Source organism: Falco peregrinus, chromosome 15 (assembly GCF_023634155.1).
Source record: "Falco peregrinus isolate bFalPer1 chromosome 15, bFalPer1.pri, whole genome shotgun sequence".
Classification (NCBI taxonomy): Eukaryota; Metazoa; Chordata; class Aves; order Falconiformes; family Falconidae; genus Falco; species Falco peregrinus.
The window spans coordinates 4,165,860-4,183,877 of record NC_073735.1 but is presented as its reverse complement, the minus strand read 5'-3'; the positions used below and the strand labels follow the sequence as shown (position 1 = coordinate 4,183,877).

The 18,018-nt window shown below is 55.4% G+C and overlaps 1 protein-coding gene across 1 annotated transcript; it reads right to left on the bottom strand.

Annotated features, from left to right (window-relative positions):
• Positions 1-471: 471 nt before the first annotated feature.
• Positions 472-17,505, bottom strand: ADAMTS8 (ADAM metallopeptidase with thrombospondin type 1 motif 8). The gene is made up of 9 exons (XM_055819308.1): positions 16,849-17,505; positions 8,821-9,060; positions 8,461-8,593; positions 7,784-7,951; positions 7,284-7,582; positions 6,548-6,731; positions 6,072-6,244; positions 5,806-5,981; positions 472-4,047 (listed from the first exon to the last, which is right to left on the bottom strand). Exons 1-9 carry the CDS (start codon positions 17,455-17,457, stop codon positions 3,315-3,317), a joined length of 2,715 nt encoding a protein of 904 aa, XP_055675283.1. The 5' UTR covers positions 17,458-17,505; the 3' UTR covers positions 472-3,314.
• Positions 17,506-18,018: the final 513 nt, after the last annotated feature.

Here is an 18,018-nt window from a genome sequence, read left to right as displayed (position 1 = left end):
TTCCAACAAGAAAGCTCCAAAATCTGTGTTGCCATCAACCAAATTCCAGTGATCTGGTGTTTTGGAGGAAAATGCCGCACCTACAGAGACAGCACCAAGTTCCTACTACCCGTGGCTATTATATATTTCAGTGAAGGAGCCAGCGTCCCCTGTTTTAGCCCTGTTTAGGCTGTATGCCCTCCTGGTAAGCAGCAGAATTATCTATACGGATGTATGTATAGAGAGGAGGTAGCTGCTCATAAGCAGTCCGTAAAACAGAGATGATTTCAAAATTTCCGGGGAATAATTTTTGCTCCCTGGGTTTTGTCTACGCCATCACATAATGTTTTGGTTCAGCATCTTAAAACCAAATTAACCTTTTATTTAAGGCTGGATAAGCTACAGAAAAGGGAGATTTAAGACACTGCTCTTGGGATAGAAAAAAACCCAAAGTATCCTGAGAAAATGCAAATAGAGACGAATGCAAAGAGGTAAGAGGCAGGAAATCCTTTATTGAAGGGGTAAAGGCAGAGTCACAAACAGACTGCTCTAAAAGTTAAAACAAATACAGACAAAAGGCTCAAACCCAGAAAACGATATTTTTCCCTCCCCTTCAAAGTCCAAAGCTTAATTTCGGTAGGATTTGTTATGCTTACACAGCTCGGCCAGCAATTGCACCCTGATTTGGATGCAGCAGGGAGGAGGGAGACACCAGTCATATACTGAAGTGGTTAAACGATGAGCAAAGGCATCCCTTCTCCGACCCCGCTGCGGGTTTCGGAGTGGGGATGTGGGAGCAGCATGTTAAAACAAGACAGTCTTTTTTTATTACTATTTATTTCTTTTTTCTTTTTTTTTTTCCCCTCTCTTTTCCAGACAGCTACTGTACAAAACCAAACAGAATTTTATAATAAATACCTAACACAAGAGGCTCAGTACATTGCTACAATCCTTCACTGAAGGGAAACATATATACATATATATATATATATCCTAATATATAACCTCTTTGACTTAAATCAGCATAAAGGCTACGTGTTTCTACGGGAAGGCTAGGGCAGGAATCCCACTTACCATCACCCAGACCCCACACCTCAACCGAGCATCGCCACCTGCGGTCCCCCTGCTCCCAGCAGCTCCCCATCCTCCTCCTCGCTGGAAAAGCAGCAGGATTTGCCCATGGCAGGGAGTTTTTGCATCTAGGAAGCTGCGGCTAAGCAACCACGCAGTGACTATAGAAAACTGGAAGAGACCCTTGGCATGCACGACTCCTGTGTGATAAATGCGGACGTTTTCCTTGGCACCATCTCAGGCTGAAATTTCTGACCCATCCTAAATGATGGTTTACGACGCTGGAGAGGAAACACATGCTGGCCTTTGAGTTAAAACCCTCACAGACTCAAAGGGGAAAAAGAAAATAACCCTGCAAGGCTACATGACTTTAGCATCCAGCTATTTGTTAAATTCCTGGAGATTAATTAGCAGACACAGAACATTGCCCGAAGGTAGGTCTGAACGACAGCCCAAACAGCTCTGCATCCAAACTCTGCAGCTGGTCTTTATTTTTATTTTTTTTTTCTTCCCTAAAAAAAAAAAAAAAAAAAAAAAAAAGCAAGGAGCCAAGCCCTCGGTACCCTCAGCCCTTGGCTGGAGCCCCTTGGTTTCAATAGGAATCACCTACGGGAGATAAAAGCTGAGTATCTTGGGTTTTCAAATCAATGGTAGGGATTCCGGCACAGCTCCAGAGTGGCTCACCCATGGCCCCATCCCAAACCTGCCCGGCCAGCGAGACGAGGGTCTCACACAGGCTCAGCTCAGGCAAAAGGGATAAGGAAAAAAGATCTGCTCCGCAACTGCAGATGGGGAAGCTCAGGCACCACAAACTCCAGCCCTCCTCCCCTCCGGATGAGAAAGGCTGTTCCCACGGGAAATTCAACGTTTTGCTGCCAAAAGGGGAGTCAAGGCAGGGTTATGGGCATCCGCAGGGAAGCAGCGAGGGGCATCGAGAGAGGATCCTGGAAATACCGAATCGCTCATCCAGGGATGGCAAAACCTTCCCAAATTCCATCCCCACTCCCCAGGCACCAGCTGCTGCCAGCACACGGATGGCGACTGCTTTGATGGGGGGTTCAGGGACCGAGCAGCCATCTGTGCCGGGGCCAGGGAGCGGCTGGGCTGGGGAGAGGGGGCCTGGCTGCTTCCCACCAGGAAGAAGGAGCTCCAGCCTTGCCAGGCGTGAACTGCTGGCGAATAGACTGAGAATCGCTAAAGCAAGGCTGAAACCCGGTGCCAGACCCGAGCATCTTCACATATCCCGGGAAAGCAGAGGTGGAGAGCGGCACCCATCACCGTGGTGGGCTCAGGAGAGGGCTCAGCACCTGCCGCTCCTGGGCTCAGCCCTGCTACGAGCCACGTTAGCAAATTATCTCCAAAATCCAAGCAGAGCTGGGAAAGCAAGATGCAGGGGACCGAAAGCCAAGGGTGGGAGGGGAAATGCTGGCACACCCAAGTGTCCACTCCAGAGGGGGTCGGAGTTTCACAGCCAAAGCACTGCAGAATTAGTAATTAATTAATCCTCACAGCAGCCCTGCAAGCCAGCTCAGGTGTAATTAAGCCCTGGGTTTGCAGCTGGGAAGATCGAGGCATGGGGCTGCAGCTCTAGGAATCTCTCTGCTGATGCTGGGGGTGTTTGGAGACAGATGTTTGTCGCCTCGTGGATTATAAATCCAGCAGAAACCACCATGACCACCCTGCCTGTCCTTCTGCCATGTGCCTGCCAGGATCCAGCCCTCGGCTCGCTCCCAGCCAAACCAGCGAGTCACCTCCCAAGCTAAACCCACAGCCGATAAAACACTCCCCGTGCTGAAGGACACCCACGCTGCTGCAGGGAGGGGACAGCAACTCAATCCAAGCCTTTTGCAAAGGGATCCCAATTTTATCAGCTAAGCCGCCCACCCTGGACCTCCTCGACCTACAGCTGGGACGGGGCGATGGCAAAGCCAGGCTCCGTGTTTTTTTCCAGCAACAAACCCCAGCGAACCTTACAAACAGAGTCCGCAACCACATTTAACAACAACTCTTTGGAAACACCCTACAGATACGGTTATTTTTCCCCTTAAATTATAACTTGCCTGCGAGCAGCCAGCCAGAAAGGAAGAAAGAAAGGAAAAGAAGTGATTCCTCCCCATTTTGCTGCCGGTATTCCCCCCTCTGAGGTAGACATCGATGGGGTGGGGATGAACCGCTGGAGAGTGGTTATTAGTCTGGTGAGCAAGATCGTGGCATCCTCGCCATCCTGCCCTGGCGCATTGCTGCCGAGCCTGTCCCGGCACGGCTCAGCACTGCCGCAGCAGGCAGGTGGCGGTGGCCGGCGGTGGCCCCGGTGAGCTGCATTTCTCCGGGGCGGTGATTTTACCGGTGTAATCGATGCAAGAGGCGTTGCGTGTCCGCATGCCCTCACCGCAAGTTTGGGAGCAGGGGGACCAGGGATCCAGGCGCCAGAGCGGGCAGGGGACATCTCCACAGGGCTTGATGTCCTCAGGCTTGAGGGCTCTGTCACAGGTGGAGGAGGTTTGACCCTCCACGTCTCGGCAATCCACCGTCCGCCTCTGCCAGCCGGAGCCGCATGTCTTGGAGCACTCGGACCAGTCGCCCAGGACCCACTGGGAGGTCAGCATCGGTCGGATGACATTGGCTGACTTCTTCTCTTTGCCCTTCTGCTTGCTGAAAGGGACATCCTTGGGGATGAAGAAGGTGTACTTGACTTTGGGTGGGAAGACCTCACTAGCGATGGTCAGCAGCTGGACGGTCAGGGGCTCCGGGAGCTGTCGGAAGCTCTGCAGCCTCTCCAGGGTCGTCATGGAGCCACTGTATTTCAGGATGGTCCCGTTAATGAGGATGTCCTGCTCCATGGCTGAGATGGCAAAGTCTCCGTTCAGCAGGTACTTGCCCTCCAGGGTCCTCAGGGCCAGGTAATTCCCATCGTGACGGACTCCTCTGTGGCTGCGCTGTTTGATGTCGATGTTGGTTGCCCCGGCGGGGATGGTGACGATGTCGTTGTAGCCGTATCTGTGCAGGGCAAAGGGACACGGTTATTTTCCTGGACTTCCTAAGAGGAGACCCAGGCAAGGGATGGCCCTTGGCAAGCGGGATCATGGCTCTGAAGCCATCACTCTGTAGCCCAGAGCACTTAGGAGCTGGAAATACTGTAGTTGTGCCAGATGAATGCTTGGCTGGAAGATTTTGCTGAATTACACGCAAAAATGAGCGATGCAATCAAACGAGCAGCCCCACGGTTATCGGCCTTGGTGGAAAATTCCCCTTTCTTTTGAAATGGGTGAGGTGTTTGGGACTAAAAGCTTGGCTCTGCCAGTGGTGCTGTCACAGGTGATGCTGACTGATAGCGTCAGCTATAGATAGATACAGAACAGCAGAACAGCAGAACAGCAGTAAGTCGGGGCGCTGCTGGCATTGTACGCTCAGAGGATACACACGTTGGCCAGATGCTGCTGCTAGAACCAGATCAGCAGTTAAACAGTTAATCCAACAGGCATCTCATATTGCAGATGACTTGGATATCCACTCAAAAGCCTTTCCTAGAAGACAGCAAGTCCTACTGCAGCAGAACCATCCCCTATCCATGGGTGGGCATCTCTGTACCCTGGGCTCATCTTTGGAAGAGTTTTGCAGCCACCACCCATGACACAGAAGAGCTTCTGTTGGAGGGCGCAGAGCACCTTGCCATGCTGGGGGAGGATCTCCCTCCCAAACAAGATCCCCGGAGCACTACAGCTCCTGGGACAGCACCGGGAAGGCTTTGGTATTCAAGCCCTCGGCACCCCATGCTACGGTAATTACGTGCCACTACAATAAAATGCCATCCTGGCATGAGTCACGTCGTGGGGCCGGCAGGATCGTGTTCCACACATCCCCACGTTGACGCTGAGGTCAGGAATTAGGTTTGGAGTATTTTGGAAAAAAGCCTTTAGGTCAAACTGTGCTCTCAGTCACCCTGGCCTCCCTAACCCTGATCTTAATGGGATCTCTTCTTGGCTGTAGCTGCCACGCTAATCTCTCTTTAGTCAACCGCAAACAATTCATAGGAGAGTGGAAGCCCCATTTCAGCTGGTTCCCTGGAAGGAAACCATTTAGGAAATCTAATTTGACTGTGTGAGTCACCTCGCCGCATGGAATTGGATGCGTTGGGCTTTTGTTACGATATTTTCAACAAAAGCCTTCAATTCAGCTCTTTGGCAAAGCAACGGGGATCTTGGGCAAGGGAAGCGGCTGCCTCAATGCCCGAGTCCCGGGACTGAAATTCACCCCCAAGCCCAGGGAAAAATTATTGAACTATTTATATCCCACATCAGTTCTTGAATATGTGCCCAACCGGCTGCATTGGGGTGAGATACATATTATAAACAACTTGGGGCAGCAGATTTATTTGCAGTGGCGTACGGAGCCTGTTGCCCGTGTCAGCACCAGCTATTATTTTAGGAAATAAACTCTGCTTGGCTTGCATAATACTGCCCCGAAATAAACCCAGTGTAATTCCCAAAGTCTGAGGAGGAGACCAGGCTGCTGCAAGGCCACCCAGCTTCAGGGCTGAGAGGGGAAGCCAAGCGCTCCTCTAGTCCGGCTGCTCGGATGCATAGATGCAATGATTCGGGTACGGAAAGCAAACCGGCTTTATGCGACCTAGAAGGAGTCCTAACATCCCTAACCTAGCACTTCTGCAACAAAAAACAAAGAAGAAAGGAGGCGGAGAGGGGTAAGCTGGTCTGCCCCCAGCCCATCTCTGCAGAGCCCTTCTCCCCAGTGCCTTACTTGGATCGGTTGAGTGAGCCGGAGATTTTCCTGCAAGTGGAGCCGTTGCCACCGCACACCCCGCACTTGTCCAGCTTCTTGGAGGACCCAACGATGTGGTCGCAGCCAGCCTTGACGCACTGCCCGTGGACACAGATGGAGAGGGTCTCGGGTCCACACAGCGTCCCGTCAATCACCTAGGGAAAGGTGGGGGGGCAGAGGAGAAATTAGGGCATTTGAGCTCCAAGGGGGGAAAGAGGGGTGATTATCATCACCAGGTGTCTTACTCTGGCCTCGAAGACTTTAAATTCGCTCCTCCCTCTGGCTCGGCAAAAGAGCTTGCATCGATCCCGGGGGGACACTCCCGCGTACTTGGGAACCCACTCCAGGCGATTCCCTTCCAGATCCGTAAAGTTGTAGCCATTGTACTTCTCGCACTGCTGCTCCCGAAAGCTTTTCCCTGCAAGGAAAGGTGAAACATGACCTGGGAGCTGTGGGAAGCCGGTGGGAACGGCTGTCCTCAGAGAGCTGTCGCGGAGATGTGGGAGCGAGCTGAGCCAGAGTGCGCAGCAAGCTTGCAAGCAGAGGAGGGATGCCAAACGCCTTCCACCCAGCGGGAAGGGATCACAACCCCCAGCAGAAGGCTCTTTCCCCCCCACCAAAAAATATAAATACTCAAGGGAGAGCGGAGCAACCCCTGGTGACAGGTTCTAGAGACACAGGAGCGGGAGGTGAGCGTGCACCAGGGCACGGCGTCCCTTACCGTCCGGCGGGCACTCGTCGGTGTGACAGGACTGGTACTTGGCACGCTGGCCCTCGCAGTACCAGCCGCCGTGCTGGGGCTTGGGGCTGTCGCAGTGCCGGTAGGAGAACTGCACGCCACCGCCGCAGGTCCGGGAGCAGGAGCCCCAGGAGCTCCATGGGCCCCAGCCACCGTCCACCGCCGGCTGCAAGAGGCCAGGAGAAGCTGCTACATCCATCTCCGAGCCCGTCCATCCCTGGCTGCTCACTCTCAGGGTGAGCAAAGCTCTGGAGCGACACTAAATCCCCCCCAGCACCTCCCCCTGTGTCACCAGCTGGGACCCTGATCCAGCAAAGCACTTAAGCACATACTTCACACGAAGTTATTACAGACTTCCACCAGTCTGTTCATGTGCTTAAAGTTAAGCTTGGGTTTAAGTACTTTGCTGACTGACTTGGAAATCTTCACTAATTCCCCCAGCCAGGCAAAAAGTGATGATTTAATTGCAGAACTGTGGGTGCTTGCTCTGGTTCAGACCAGCTCACGCCTCAGCAAAATATACGGCAGCATTTAGCTACAAGCTGGGCTTGCCAGCGATAAAGATTATCGCAAGGTGCTGTTGAAGGAGAGATCCAGAAAACAAATCGGGCAAATCCAAAGCTAGACCAGGAGACACCAGGACCAGGGGCAGAGATTTGGGAATCCCAAAGGGTCAAGCCCCAGACTGCTGGTCCCCAAACCCCTTCCCCCTCATTACCTGGGGCTTCAGGGCATCTTGTGGCACGCAGCGGCCATCCCAGCATAGCCCATCGCCTTTGCAGGGGGTGCCATCGGCCCATGGCAAGCTGCCGTTCTTGGTGTGGCAGAGGGGCTCCCCACTGCCGGTCCTGCACCAGAGCTGGGCGCAGATGTCCTCCTCTGTGGTGTTGGGGCAGTGCTGGAAGTCCTTGCCGAAGATCTGCTGGCATTGCTGGTCCAGGCTGTAGAGGGCTTTTTGGCCGGGCAGCTCCACAGGCAGGGCCAGGGGGCTGGCTGGGGCATCCAACAAGCAGTCGCCTGGGCAAGGCACAAGAATTAGGTTGGAGATGCATCAGGGCTCGATGCCACAGATTGCACCAAGCGGGGCACCCCAAACCTCTCTCTGCCTTCTGATCCGACTCCCCCTTCACCCCACACCCCGCTCCAGGCGTTGCAATGAGCCTGAGCAATTAAGGAAAAGGTTGTCCTGAATGATGAGGTGGCTGAACTGAGCCTTACCGTGCCCTCCATCTAGAAACTCAGTGAGGTACATGGCGCTGCAAGGAGACCAGGGCTGGGTCTTGTTCAAGTGGATGAAAAGAGGGGCCATCATGTGGTGCTTGCCGAGGGGCCCGAAGAGCCGCTCGCAGGTCTTGGAGTCATCATGGGGCATGCTGAGCACGTGGCCTGGGGAGCAGAGAGCATCGCTGAGCCGCAGCCCCCAAGCCCAGCCCCTGCTGCCAGCGGTGCGTGGGCAGTTGGGAGCATCTCTAAGTCATCAAGCAGTTCCATTGCTGCAAAAGCTACTTGCTTCGATAAATCAGAAGTGCTAAACAAAACAGAGCTTGCTCTGTCTCAGCGGTACAGCCTGCTGTACACAGGGTGAAGCAGCCCAAATCAGTCCGGGCATCTCTAGGAGTGGCAAACTGAGGGGGGGAAAACTGCTTGCTCCCCTGCCTTAGCTCATCCACCAGGCAAATACACCCACTTACACCAATTCGGGCACTTTGAAGCGGTTTTGCTGGTGCAAACCAGCTTCTGACAGTGGCAGGAGCTCCCCAGTGCTGCCCGAGGCTCGGTGGGTGGTACCCAGCCGGGAGATGCTGGTGCTGGGCTGTGCTACATCCCCTCCCAGCAGCTGGGCTGGCAATGCCAGGCTGAAAAAGGAGCAACCCCTTTGGGAAGGGATGCCTTACCCAGTTCGTGAGCCAGGGTGTAGGCTGCCTGCAGGCCCTCGTCCTCGATCACCGAGCAGCTTTTGTTGCGGTCACACATGGTGCCAATATCCGCCACTCCCAGCGTGTCGCAGCTTTGGTGTCCGCAGAAATCCTGGTTGCGAGCAGCGCCGGGGCGGGTAAGGCAGGGTGAAGGGGTCCCCAGTTCGGCTGCCCCAACATCTCCAGGCAGAGCTGGGTGACCCACTGGTGCTCTGCACCCCAAATTCAACCGCCCCCTCAGCTGCATTGCTGCAGGCTCCATTCTGTGCATGGTGGGGGGATCCCTCCTCGACCCCGTTCCTCCCCCCACCCCCAGCATCCCCAAGGGACCCTGCGGACCTGTCTCGTCAGCAGGATGGCAGTGTCGTAGTGCTCCGGGTGCCGGTCACTTGTGGGGTTGAACTTTTGCTGCCAGCTGCAGAAGTTGCGCAGGGTGAGCCCGCCGTTGTCGGACACCTCTGGCCCTGCTGCCGCCTCGTCCACCACCAGCACCTTCACCACGACCAGGTTGATGGAGTTCTTCAGGCTGGGGTGCTTGTAGATGCGAGCAGCCATGGACATCAGGGTCAGGACATGGTTCTGTGGGGAAAGAAAGGCAGGCAGAGCCTGGTTAAAGCCTTTGCCATGGGGCTTTTTTTTTAATTTTATGGTAGGAAAGGAGAAATGGATCTCATTTATGAAGCCTACTACATCCAGACCGACTCAGGCAGCCACTGGGGTTGACAGACTAAGCGCTGCCTTTTCTGTACGCAATGCTTTACACCTTGTGCCCAGCACCGGGCACAGCAAGCCCACCCCTGCATCCCCTTCTCCAGACGCTGCGTCTCACCTGCCATGAACCCTTGGCACCCAGAAATCCCTTGGCAAAACCTCACGAGTGCTCTTGCCTATTCCCAAAGCGTTAACCCTGCCCTAGGACAGGAACTGCCCCACATGCATCCCCTCGCTGGTGCAAAACCGCCCTCGCATCGCCGTAAAACTCCTGCCCGCTCTGGTCGGCAGGGTTTGAACCCAACGTCCTTGGCGACAAACCGGAGCCAAACCGCTTCGACGGCCGAGTCTTCGCCCAGCAGCATTCCCAGCTCGGGCAACTGGGACGGTCAGAGATTACTTAATATGTCAAACGCGCCAGCGGTGTTTAAGCTGATGTAAACATCTTATCGGAGCATCGAAATTCCTCCTCTGCTTGGCACCCGCTCGCAGCCAAGAGTCAGGAGAAAAAAATGCAGCTATTACACAATATCATATTGGGAAAGAGAAAGTGGCCTCTCTCCTCCCCAGATGAATTACACCCTGTGGTCTCACTCCAGTGCCACTACCTAATTAAACTGGAAGGACTCAGTGGAAGCCCTCTCCAACACCTGATTTTCACCCAAAATACATGTTTTCTGAGCGGAGCCGGCTTGGCGCGCTCACCCATCGTGACGCTGCCAGGACAGTGATATGCACAAAAGGCCATTTTCTCAGAAAACAAGGGAGATGTTTAGGGGATACCCCCGTCCCCTAATAGTGACAGCATATTTGCTGCACCAACAGCTGCTCGCCCAGGGCACTTGTGGCTATTTTAAGTTATTCTGCCCCATTTTACCCCACCGCTGGCAACTCCACATAAACAGATGTTTTGCTTCAGCAAGATGTATCCCAAGTCCTCCCTGGCTCATTATCTGAGGGCAGGCCCCGGCAAGGATGATGGGAGCACTGAATAGACTGGTTTATTTAGACTGGCCAGATCTCCGCGACATGACTCACATCCCAGCCCAAAGCACGCAACAAATGTCACGGAGAAGTCACCGCCGAGGCAAGAAACCCAGGCGAGATCCCCGTGAGCAGCTGCTGCAGGGGACCGGGGGAATTGTTTACCCCATGGGGAAAGTCTGTTGGGAACCTTCCTAAGAGCAACCATCACAATCCCTTCCTAAGATTACGTGTGCAAAGATCTAGAAGGATGCTCTGTGCTGGAGCAGTGCATCATGGGATCATCCCTCATTTCCATGGGAGCAAATTCTGCCGCATCCTTTTCTAACCCATTAGAGGTTTCTCTCCATCCCGGTAGTTTTTACCTGGGAGCTCTCAATCCCTATGGCAAATCCCCTGGGACACCAACCCTCGCATCCTCAGGGTTACATCCAGCCAAGAAACTCTTTCAGCAGCAGGAATGGAGGGACTCAGGAAACGTCCGTCCGCCCTGCTTTCGTCTGGAAAGCGAAGACAGAAAACGAACCGAACAAACAACTATTTAGTGCAGATTAAAAGGTCAAATTCACTTGTTCCACCATCTGGTGTCTATTTATACCCATCCCTGGACCGTGCAGGAGTTGGTTGGGTTTCAGTTGGACCCTGACCGCTCCGGGGAGAGCAGCAATCCACCTGCACTGCCTTGGCTTGGCCAAAGGTTTGGAGCTGGGGCCAAAAGCAAATTACAGGATCCCCAGGGCTCAGGAGAGGCTGCCTGAGTGCTTTTGGCCAACAACAGGCTGCGGACGAGTTGAATCCCGCTTGTCCCATCCTTCTCGTGCCTTTGCAAACAGGCTCTGGCTTGACAAGCCGCCCAGGAGGGAACGCCGCCTTCTCCGGGGTTTCCTTCCCAGCACAGAGGCTGAGGATGTGGGTCTGACCCCGAGGGTATCGGAATCAGGTGTGGGGCAGCCACAGGGTCAGCTTTGGGCAGCCCAGAGGTACAAACAGACTGGTTCCTGCCTCCTTGCAAGGCACTGCAGCACATTGGGCACAAGGTGCTTCCCTGCCTTTTCCAACCAGCATCTCAAGATCTTGGCAGGATTTCTGTCCAGCTAGTAAATACAGCTGGAAAATCAACCCCTTACCTGCTGTGGGGGGAGAGGACAGCAGCCCAAGGCCGAGAGGATTGCAGGAGCATCCCTCCTCTGCCCCATGCTCTGCTTTTATGGCCAGGTATGAGCATTGCAGCCGAGCCACCACGCTGCAGAGGCAGTGCAGGGGTTTCTACTGCCTGGTGATGCCCCCCAAAACCTACCTCTTTTCTCCCCGGCTGCAATCTTTGGCTCCCTCTGGTCTCAAGGACCTCAAATTCCACCTGTTTCCCCCCTAAAACAAGGGAGGATGCCTGTTGTCCAACACACCTGCGTTACAGCAGCTCCGACACCCCTCCTGCCACAGCATCACGGAGTGGTCAGGGTTGGAAGGGATCTCTGGAGATCATCTAGTTCAACCGCCCTGCTCAAGCAGCTCACCTAGAGCAGGCTGCATAGAAAATCGCCACTGCTAAGCCAAGCATGCACAGGCACCACCAGCATTACCTGACATGAGACCGGCAGCAGCAAAAAGCATGGGCAGAGGGTCAGCAATGGAAAAAAATGAATGTAAGTCAGAGCACGGAGAACAGAAGTGGTTGTTTTTAACCTCATAATATTGAAGGATTTCGCTTTCTGATACAGGCTCTTGCAAAGTCTCTGCTTACGTTCTCCTTCACGAGAACCACTCAGAATCTGAAGCTTGCGGAGATCCTTAAACTGTTTTGTTTTTTTGTTTTGTTTTTGTTTTAAACCATAATTATTTTTCAAGGAGGAACTGCTCTTACACAGACACTAACTATTATTGTGGTATGCACATACTGATCTAATATCGCTGGACCCACCCAGTGCAGAAGGATGGCAGGCAGCACCCGTACAACACCCCTGCACCACTTGCCTCCCTCCGACATGCTCCCCAGCTTGTGGAGATTAATGCTCAACCCCACCTGGGGCTGTAGGTTTGTTTGTTCATGGAGTTGTTGGCTTTGGGTTGGTTCCCCCGCCACCCCCCGCCTTTCTCCCTAGAAGCCAGCATTTCTGTAGGGGAGCGGGGGGAGAAAAGAGAAACGCAGAGATTTCTGGAGCGCAGACAGATGGAAGGAAGAAAACACAGGGTCAGATGCGAGGGCTGCCCAGCTTTTAAAAAACAACTGGTAAAAACATATCCCAGCCTGTCTCTCTCCCCCGAAGCGACATCTGCATGCTGACCCCCTGGCTCGGATACCCGCAGTGGCCGGCGGCCGCCCTGCCAGCCCCCTCCTGTGGTCTGAAGCCCAGGCCAAGAATTTCCTTGCAAAAATGTGGGCGACAGCCAAGGGAAACGGGGGGCAAGCCCGAGGAGAGGTGGACACCTTGCCAGCCTGCTTGCCTGCCTGCCCTTCTGCCTTCCCAGCTCTCCATCCCATCCTTATTCTCTTTGCCACATGATTTTTTCCCCCCTCCTCCTTCCCTGCTTGCTGGATTTTTTGGGGCTGACCCAAATGACTCCTTTTCAGGGCAGGGGAAACTGAGGCACACGCAAGACTGCCACCACCTCTTCGCAGGCAGGGATGAACACGAAGCAAAACCCCGTCCCCAGAGCATCCCAGGGCGGGAAGAGCTGCAGTTTGCAACCGCTCCTGGGCTGCTCCGGTGGGAGCCAGCTCCCTCCACGCTGTGCCTTTCATACCGAAGCCCTTGATAATCGGCGGTCACCGCGCCAGCGGCAGGGCTGAAACGCTGCAGCTGTTTAACATTACGGGGCGATGCGAGGAAGCGAGTCATTCGGCCAGGGGAACATTTAGGGAGGCTGGCTGGTCCTCCGACCCCTTGTACCGAAGGAGATGCAGGCTCAGGGTCACACCCGGGGGACAAATCCCAGAGGAAAAGCACCGGCAATGCTGGCGGGTGGCAGCATCCGCACAGGTCCCCCTTTGCTTTGCAAAGATCCCCTTTAATCCCACCCCAGTTGCCTTTGGGATGGGCTCAGGAGGGGTCAGCTCCTTTTGTCAAGGGATTAAGTGAATCTACCCGCTCAAGCTGCAAAATATCCTAAAGCAAGCCTAGGAGCCGGACACGGTGGGGGGGGAACCTGAGGCTCTGGGGTGGCTTGGGTTTTACCTCCAAGGTCACTTTGACGGACAGCCTGGGTGCAGGAGAGCCGGCAGCAGGACCCCAGCAGTGCCCCATGCCACGCACTCCAGCACCCACCTGGTCTTAGAAGGAAGGCATTGCAACAGCACTCCAAAAACCTCATTGATCTACCTGGAAAAAAAACCACAGAAGTCAGGCAAGGAATCCCAGCTTAATCAAACCAATCCGATTTTGCCCGGGGTCCTCAGTCACTACCAACTCCTGGAATCTGGGATAGCAGAATCCTCACTTGTGAGAGCAAGGGGGAAAGAAAGGGGATCATAGCCATCGTGTTTGCAGAGGAAAGCTTGGAAATGCGTCTTGTCTGCACCCAAGAGACTGGAGAAATCCCACCACAGGAATCCGATTCAGCTGCCAACTGGCTGGGGATGCCGCGGCCGGTTTTTGTAACCGCCTGTTGCTTTAGGTGTCTCGGCAAACACCACCCGAGCCCTGCTGAGCATCCCTGCAAGTGCAGCCTGTGCTGCAGGTGCTCAGCCCAGATGCCCTTTTCCCTGCACACCACAGGGATTACCCCCTGCACCATCTCCTGCCTCGGTTTCCCATCCCCAACCCCCCACTTAATGCTGTTAGTGATGCTCATGGTCCTTTTTCTTCAAACATTCTGGCTCCTCTGCAGGAAAAACACAAAGGATGACTTGTGTAACCAGCTGAGGGCCTTGCACCCACCCCTTATATAAGGGGGCTCTTCCTAATTACTGCAGGTCACATCCTGCCAAGCCCTCCTCAACCTGCCAGCTGCTCACAGGTGTTACTGCTCAGCACTGTCCTGCTGCTAATGCCCCCTCCAACACCCCATGCAGCAACCATCAAGCCAGAAGAGCGATTAAACCCCCAAATTTCAACTCTGGCTCTGCTCTTACTTCATCATTTCCTCCTAGTTTACCTAAGTGTTGATAGAAGTAGAATTAAACATTTGTTACCTAAATTAGGTTAACGTCTGAGCTATAAGGCTTGGATTGATTAGAAATAAATCATTAATAGTATTTTCCTAACAACAGCAGGGCATTGATTGTAACTTGCAACGCTTGAATGCATCTTATGGCGACTATCTTCTACTGAAGCTGTTACAGCTTATGCAAGAAAACAACCAGGAATACACACAATACTTGTGACCTTTAATAAAAATTGGTAATTAAAGTGTGGTTACGGGAAGAAAAGTCACTATATAAATATAGTTTCTTCTGACTCAACCTTTCTGCTCCCTGCGCATCTCCTAATCAGCCAAGATCTCACCAGCACCAGCAAGCCACCACTTTTTTTTTTTTTTTTTTGGCCCACAAAATGTAGGTATTTAGGGAGAAGTGAGATGGCTGGCTGGTCTCCTGAGTTAGCAGCAACCATGCTTCTCCCTGCATTTTTGTTGCTGAGAACAAAAGACACAGAAACACAGCAGGTGGCTTTTTTTTTATACTACTACATGAGAGCTGGTTGATTTTCTCCAAATCACTTCACACTCTTGCTCTGTTCCTCCAAAATGAGCTGGGCATTACCGTGACACCCCCCTCAAACATAGCACCTTACTTGTAGCAGGAGGCAGATCCTCGGGTGTTGCTTTAAAGCCATCGGGTGCCCAGCTGGTGGCAGAAGATGCACCACACTATTTTTTTTCCCCCTGTCCTTTCGGGGAATCAGAGACCAGGCTCACACTACAGGGAGAGTGATTTTCACCCCCATTTATATGCCTGTTGCTTAAGAATTTGGGTTACTCCGTTGCAAACTCTGTGCTTGACTGCTGTTTGCTCGGGGGGGTTGTCTCCCAGCGCAGCATCCGTCAACCCTGATTCTCTGCTACCTGTTCCTGCCAACCCAGCATGGTGGCACGCAAGCAAAACCAAGCAAGGAGCAAAACCTGAGGGATGCTGAGCAGCTGAAATCAGCTGGAGCTCCAAGGTTTAGCATTTCCCAAGGTCCAGCCCCGCCTGAGCAGGGCTGGAATTAAACCACTGCTTTATTAAGAGTGGAGAAGCTGGATGAAGCCCCCAGGGGAAGGATAAGGCTGGCAGAAGTGGCAAAGCCAGGCAGCCAAAGCGCAGCCCCTGGTTTCAGTTGCCCGGCTGCTCCCCGCGGAGCTCCAGCCCTGGACCCAAACCACCCATGGCCGAAGCCAAGCAGCTTCGGCGCAGAGTTATCCCCTGCAAGGACCCGAGCGCGTTTCAGACCTGGATTTGGACCCAAGCACCCGAACAACCCATCACTGCAGGGACCATGGGCAGGGGGGGGCACTGGCTTTGCAAGAGGCGTGAAAAATAACGTGATGCTGATGAAAGCCGCTGGTCAACAGCTCTGGAGATGGATGTGTGGGCTCCAGAGGCCAAGATCTCTGCTCCCGGGGTCTCCACCAAGCCTGGCCATGGGCAGGGTCTCTGCAGCTGGAGTGTGTTTAAGGAGGGGGAGCGTTTGCGGTTGTGGTGGCTGGGGAAAGGCTTGTCGGTCCATCTGCTGGGCTGCTAACAGGTGGCTCAGGAGCAGGACTGCACATTACTCAGCCCCTGGTTTATTTACTATCTGGCCCGAGCTCCTATCCGGGAGTTAAGCCCATCACTTTGCAGCAGGCTATTCCCTTGCAGCAAGAAAGGCATTAACCCCCTCTGTCCCTCATCTTTGGGGACACCAGAGTGACGGGACATGGCAGTGTCCAGCCTGTGCAGACCCCGGCTCCCTGGGATGGATGCTGAGTCTGGCAAAGTGTCCCCAAACACAGACAGATCAGCCCTGCAGCCTTTGCCCCGGGGACTGACAGCCCCTCCGCAGCCGGGGAAGGTGGGGACAGACCCAAGGTCCCCCACCCTGTCCCCAGCTCTCTACTCGCTCACCCAAGGTGGTCCCTGGCACCCCGGGGCTGCTTGTGCCTGCGGGTCCGGGTGCACAGCAGAGGCTGGGGGAGCAGTGGGGGATGGAGGGGCTGAGAGGCAGCAGGAGGGGATGGAGGGACAACGGGGACGGAGGGGTGGCAGGATGAAGGGATGGAAGGGCAGCAGGGCCAGAGGAGAGCGAGGGATGAAGGGGATGGAGAGGCAGTGGGGACAGAGGGGTGGTGGGATGAAGGGGATGGAGAGGCAGTGGGGACAGAGGGATGAAGGGGATGGAGGGGATGGAAGAGCTTGAGGAAAGAGGAATGGAGGGGATAAAGGGGACAGAGGGGTGATGGGAACAGAGGGATGAAAGGGCAGGACAGAGGAATGGAGGCGATAAAGGGGACAGAGGGATGAAGGGGATGGAGGGACAAGAGGAACATGGGGATGGAGGGCACAGAGGGATGGAGGGGTGATGGGGACAGAAGGGTGGCAGGATGAAGGGGATGAAGGGGACAGAGGGGCAATGGGGATGGAGGAATGAAGGAAGGGGACGGAGGGGGCGGAAGGATGAAGGGGACAGAGGGACAACAGGACGGAGGAGTGGCGGGATGACGGGATGGAGGGGCAATGGGGACAGGGGGACGGCAGGACGGCGGGGCAGCCCTTACCTCCACGTCCTCCCCGTAGAAGCGCACCATGGACGCGTCGGCCACCAGCAGCGTCTCCACGTACCGCGCCTGCGAGACGAAGCGGCGGGCGCGGCGGGGCGGCGGCGGCCCGGGCGCGGCGGGGGGGCCCGGCGGGGCGGCGCGGCGCTGCAGCCGGTGCAGGCGGCGCCAGGGCGGCCCGGGCGCGGGATGCCCGAGCGGCTGCAGCTCGTAGGCCGCCCCGTCGAGGAGGAAGGCGGCGCGGAGCCCCCCCCCGCCGCAGCGGCTGAGCACGGCGGGCGCCTCGGGGCTCCCCTCGACGCCCCCCGCGTAGAAGCACCCCCGGCGCGGCGGCGCCCGTCCCGGCGGCCGGCGCCCCCCCAGGCGCTGCAGGCGGAGGCGGGGGGCCAGGAAAGCGGCGTCGGGGCGCAGGCGGAGGACGACGGCGCGGCCGAAGGCGGCCAGGCGCAGGGCCAGCTGCCCCGGCGGTGCGGGCAGGCGGGCGGGCAGCAGCGGCTGCGCCTCCCGCGGGGGGGGCGGCAGTGCCCACGCGTGGCACAGCAGCAGCAGGTGGAGCGGGGCGCGGCCCCCCAGCAGCGCCCGCCGCCCCATCCCCATCCCCGGCCCCATCCCCGGCCCGGCCCCGCCGCCCCGCCGCGCTCCGCCGGCTCCCCCGCAGCCTCCGCGCCGGCCGCCGCGCCCGCGGTATTTATACTTTCTCCCCCCGGCTTTGACATAAGAGGTTTATTTTTGATCTCTCGCTGTTCCCCACTCCCCTCCCCTGCCAGCCAGAGCCTGGGGGAGGAGGAGAACCGAAAGAGAAAAAAAAAAAAAAAAAAAAAAAAAAAGAAAGAAGAAGCAGCAGCAGAGAGAGAGAAAAAAATTATTAAAAAAAAAAAAATAAAAAAAAAACCAACCCACTTTTGGATGCGATTTGAGGCCAATCAGGCGCCGGGAGCCCCGCCTGCCTCCCAGTGTCAACTCCAGCCTGTTACTCTTCCAGCATTAACCCCTTCAGCCCAGCCCCTGCCCGCCGGGCCCGATCCTGCAGTGCAGGGGCTCGGGGAGGTGGTCTTGCCCCAGGGGCTGGGGGCTGGCACCCGGCTGCCTTTCCCACACCTGGACACCGTAGGAGGCTTTGCCCCGAGCGGGCTAGTTCCTCTCCCGTTGTCCCCAACATCCCCCCCCCCT

Bases quoted from the DNA above. Each gene is read 5' to 3' on its own strand.
- ADAMTS8 (XM_055819308.1), bottom strand. From the start codon at position 17,457: ATGGGGCCGGGGATGGGGATGGGGCGGCGGGCGCTGCTGGGGGGCCGC. The intron at 7,952-8,460 runs GTAAGGCATCCC...TCTGCTCCCCAG, and splicing joins CACCCTGGCTCACGAACTGG to GCCACGTGCTCAGCATGCCC. The intron at 5,982-6,071 runs GTAAGACACCTG...ACCTTTCCCTAG, and splicing joins TTAAAGTCTTCGAGGCCAGA to GTGATTGACGGGACGCTGTG.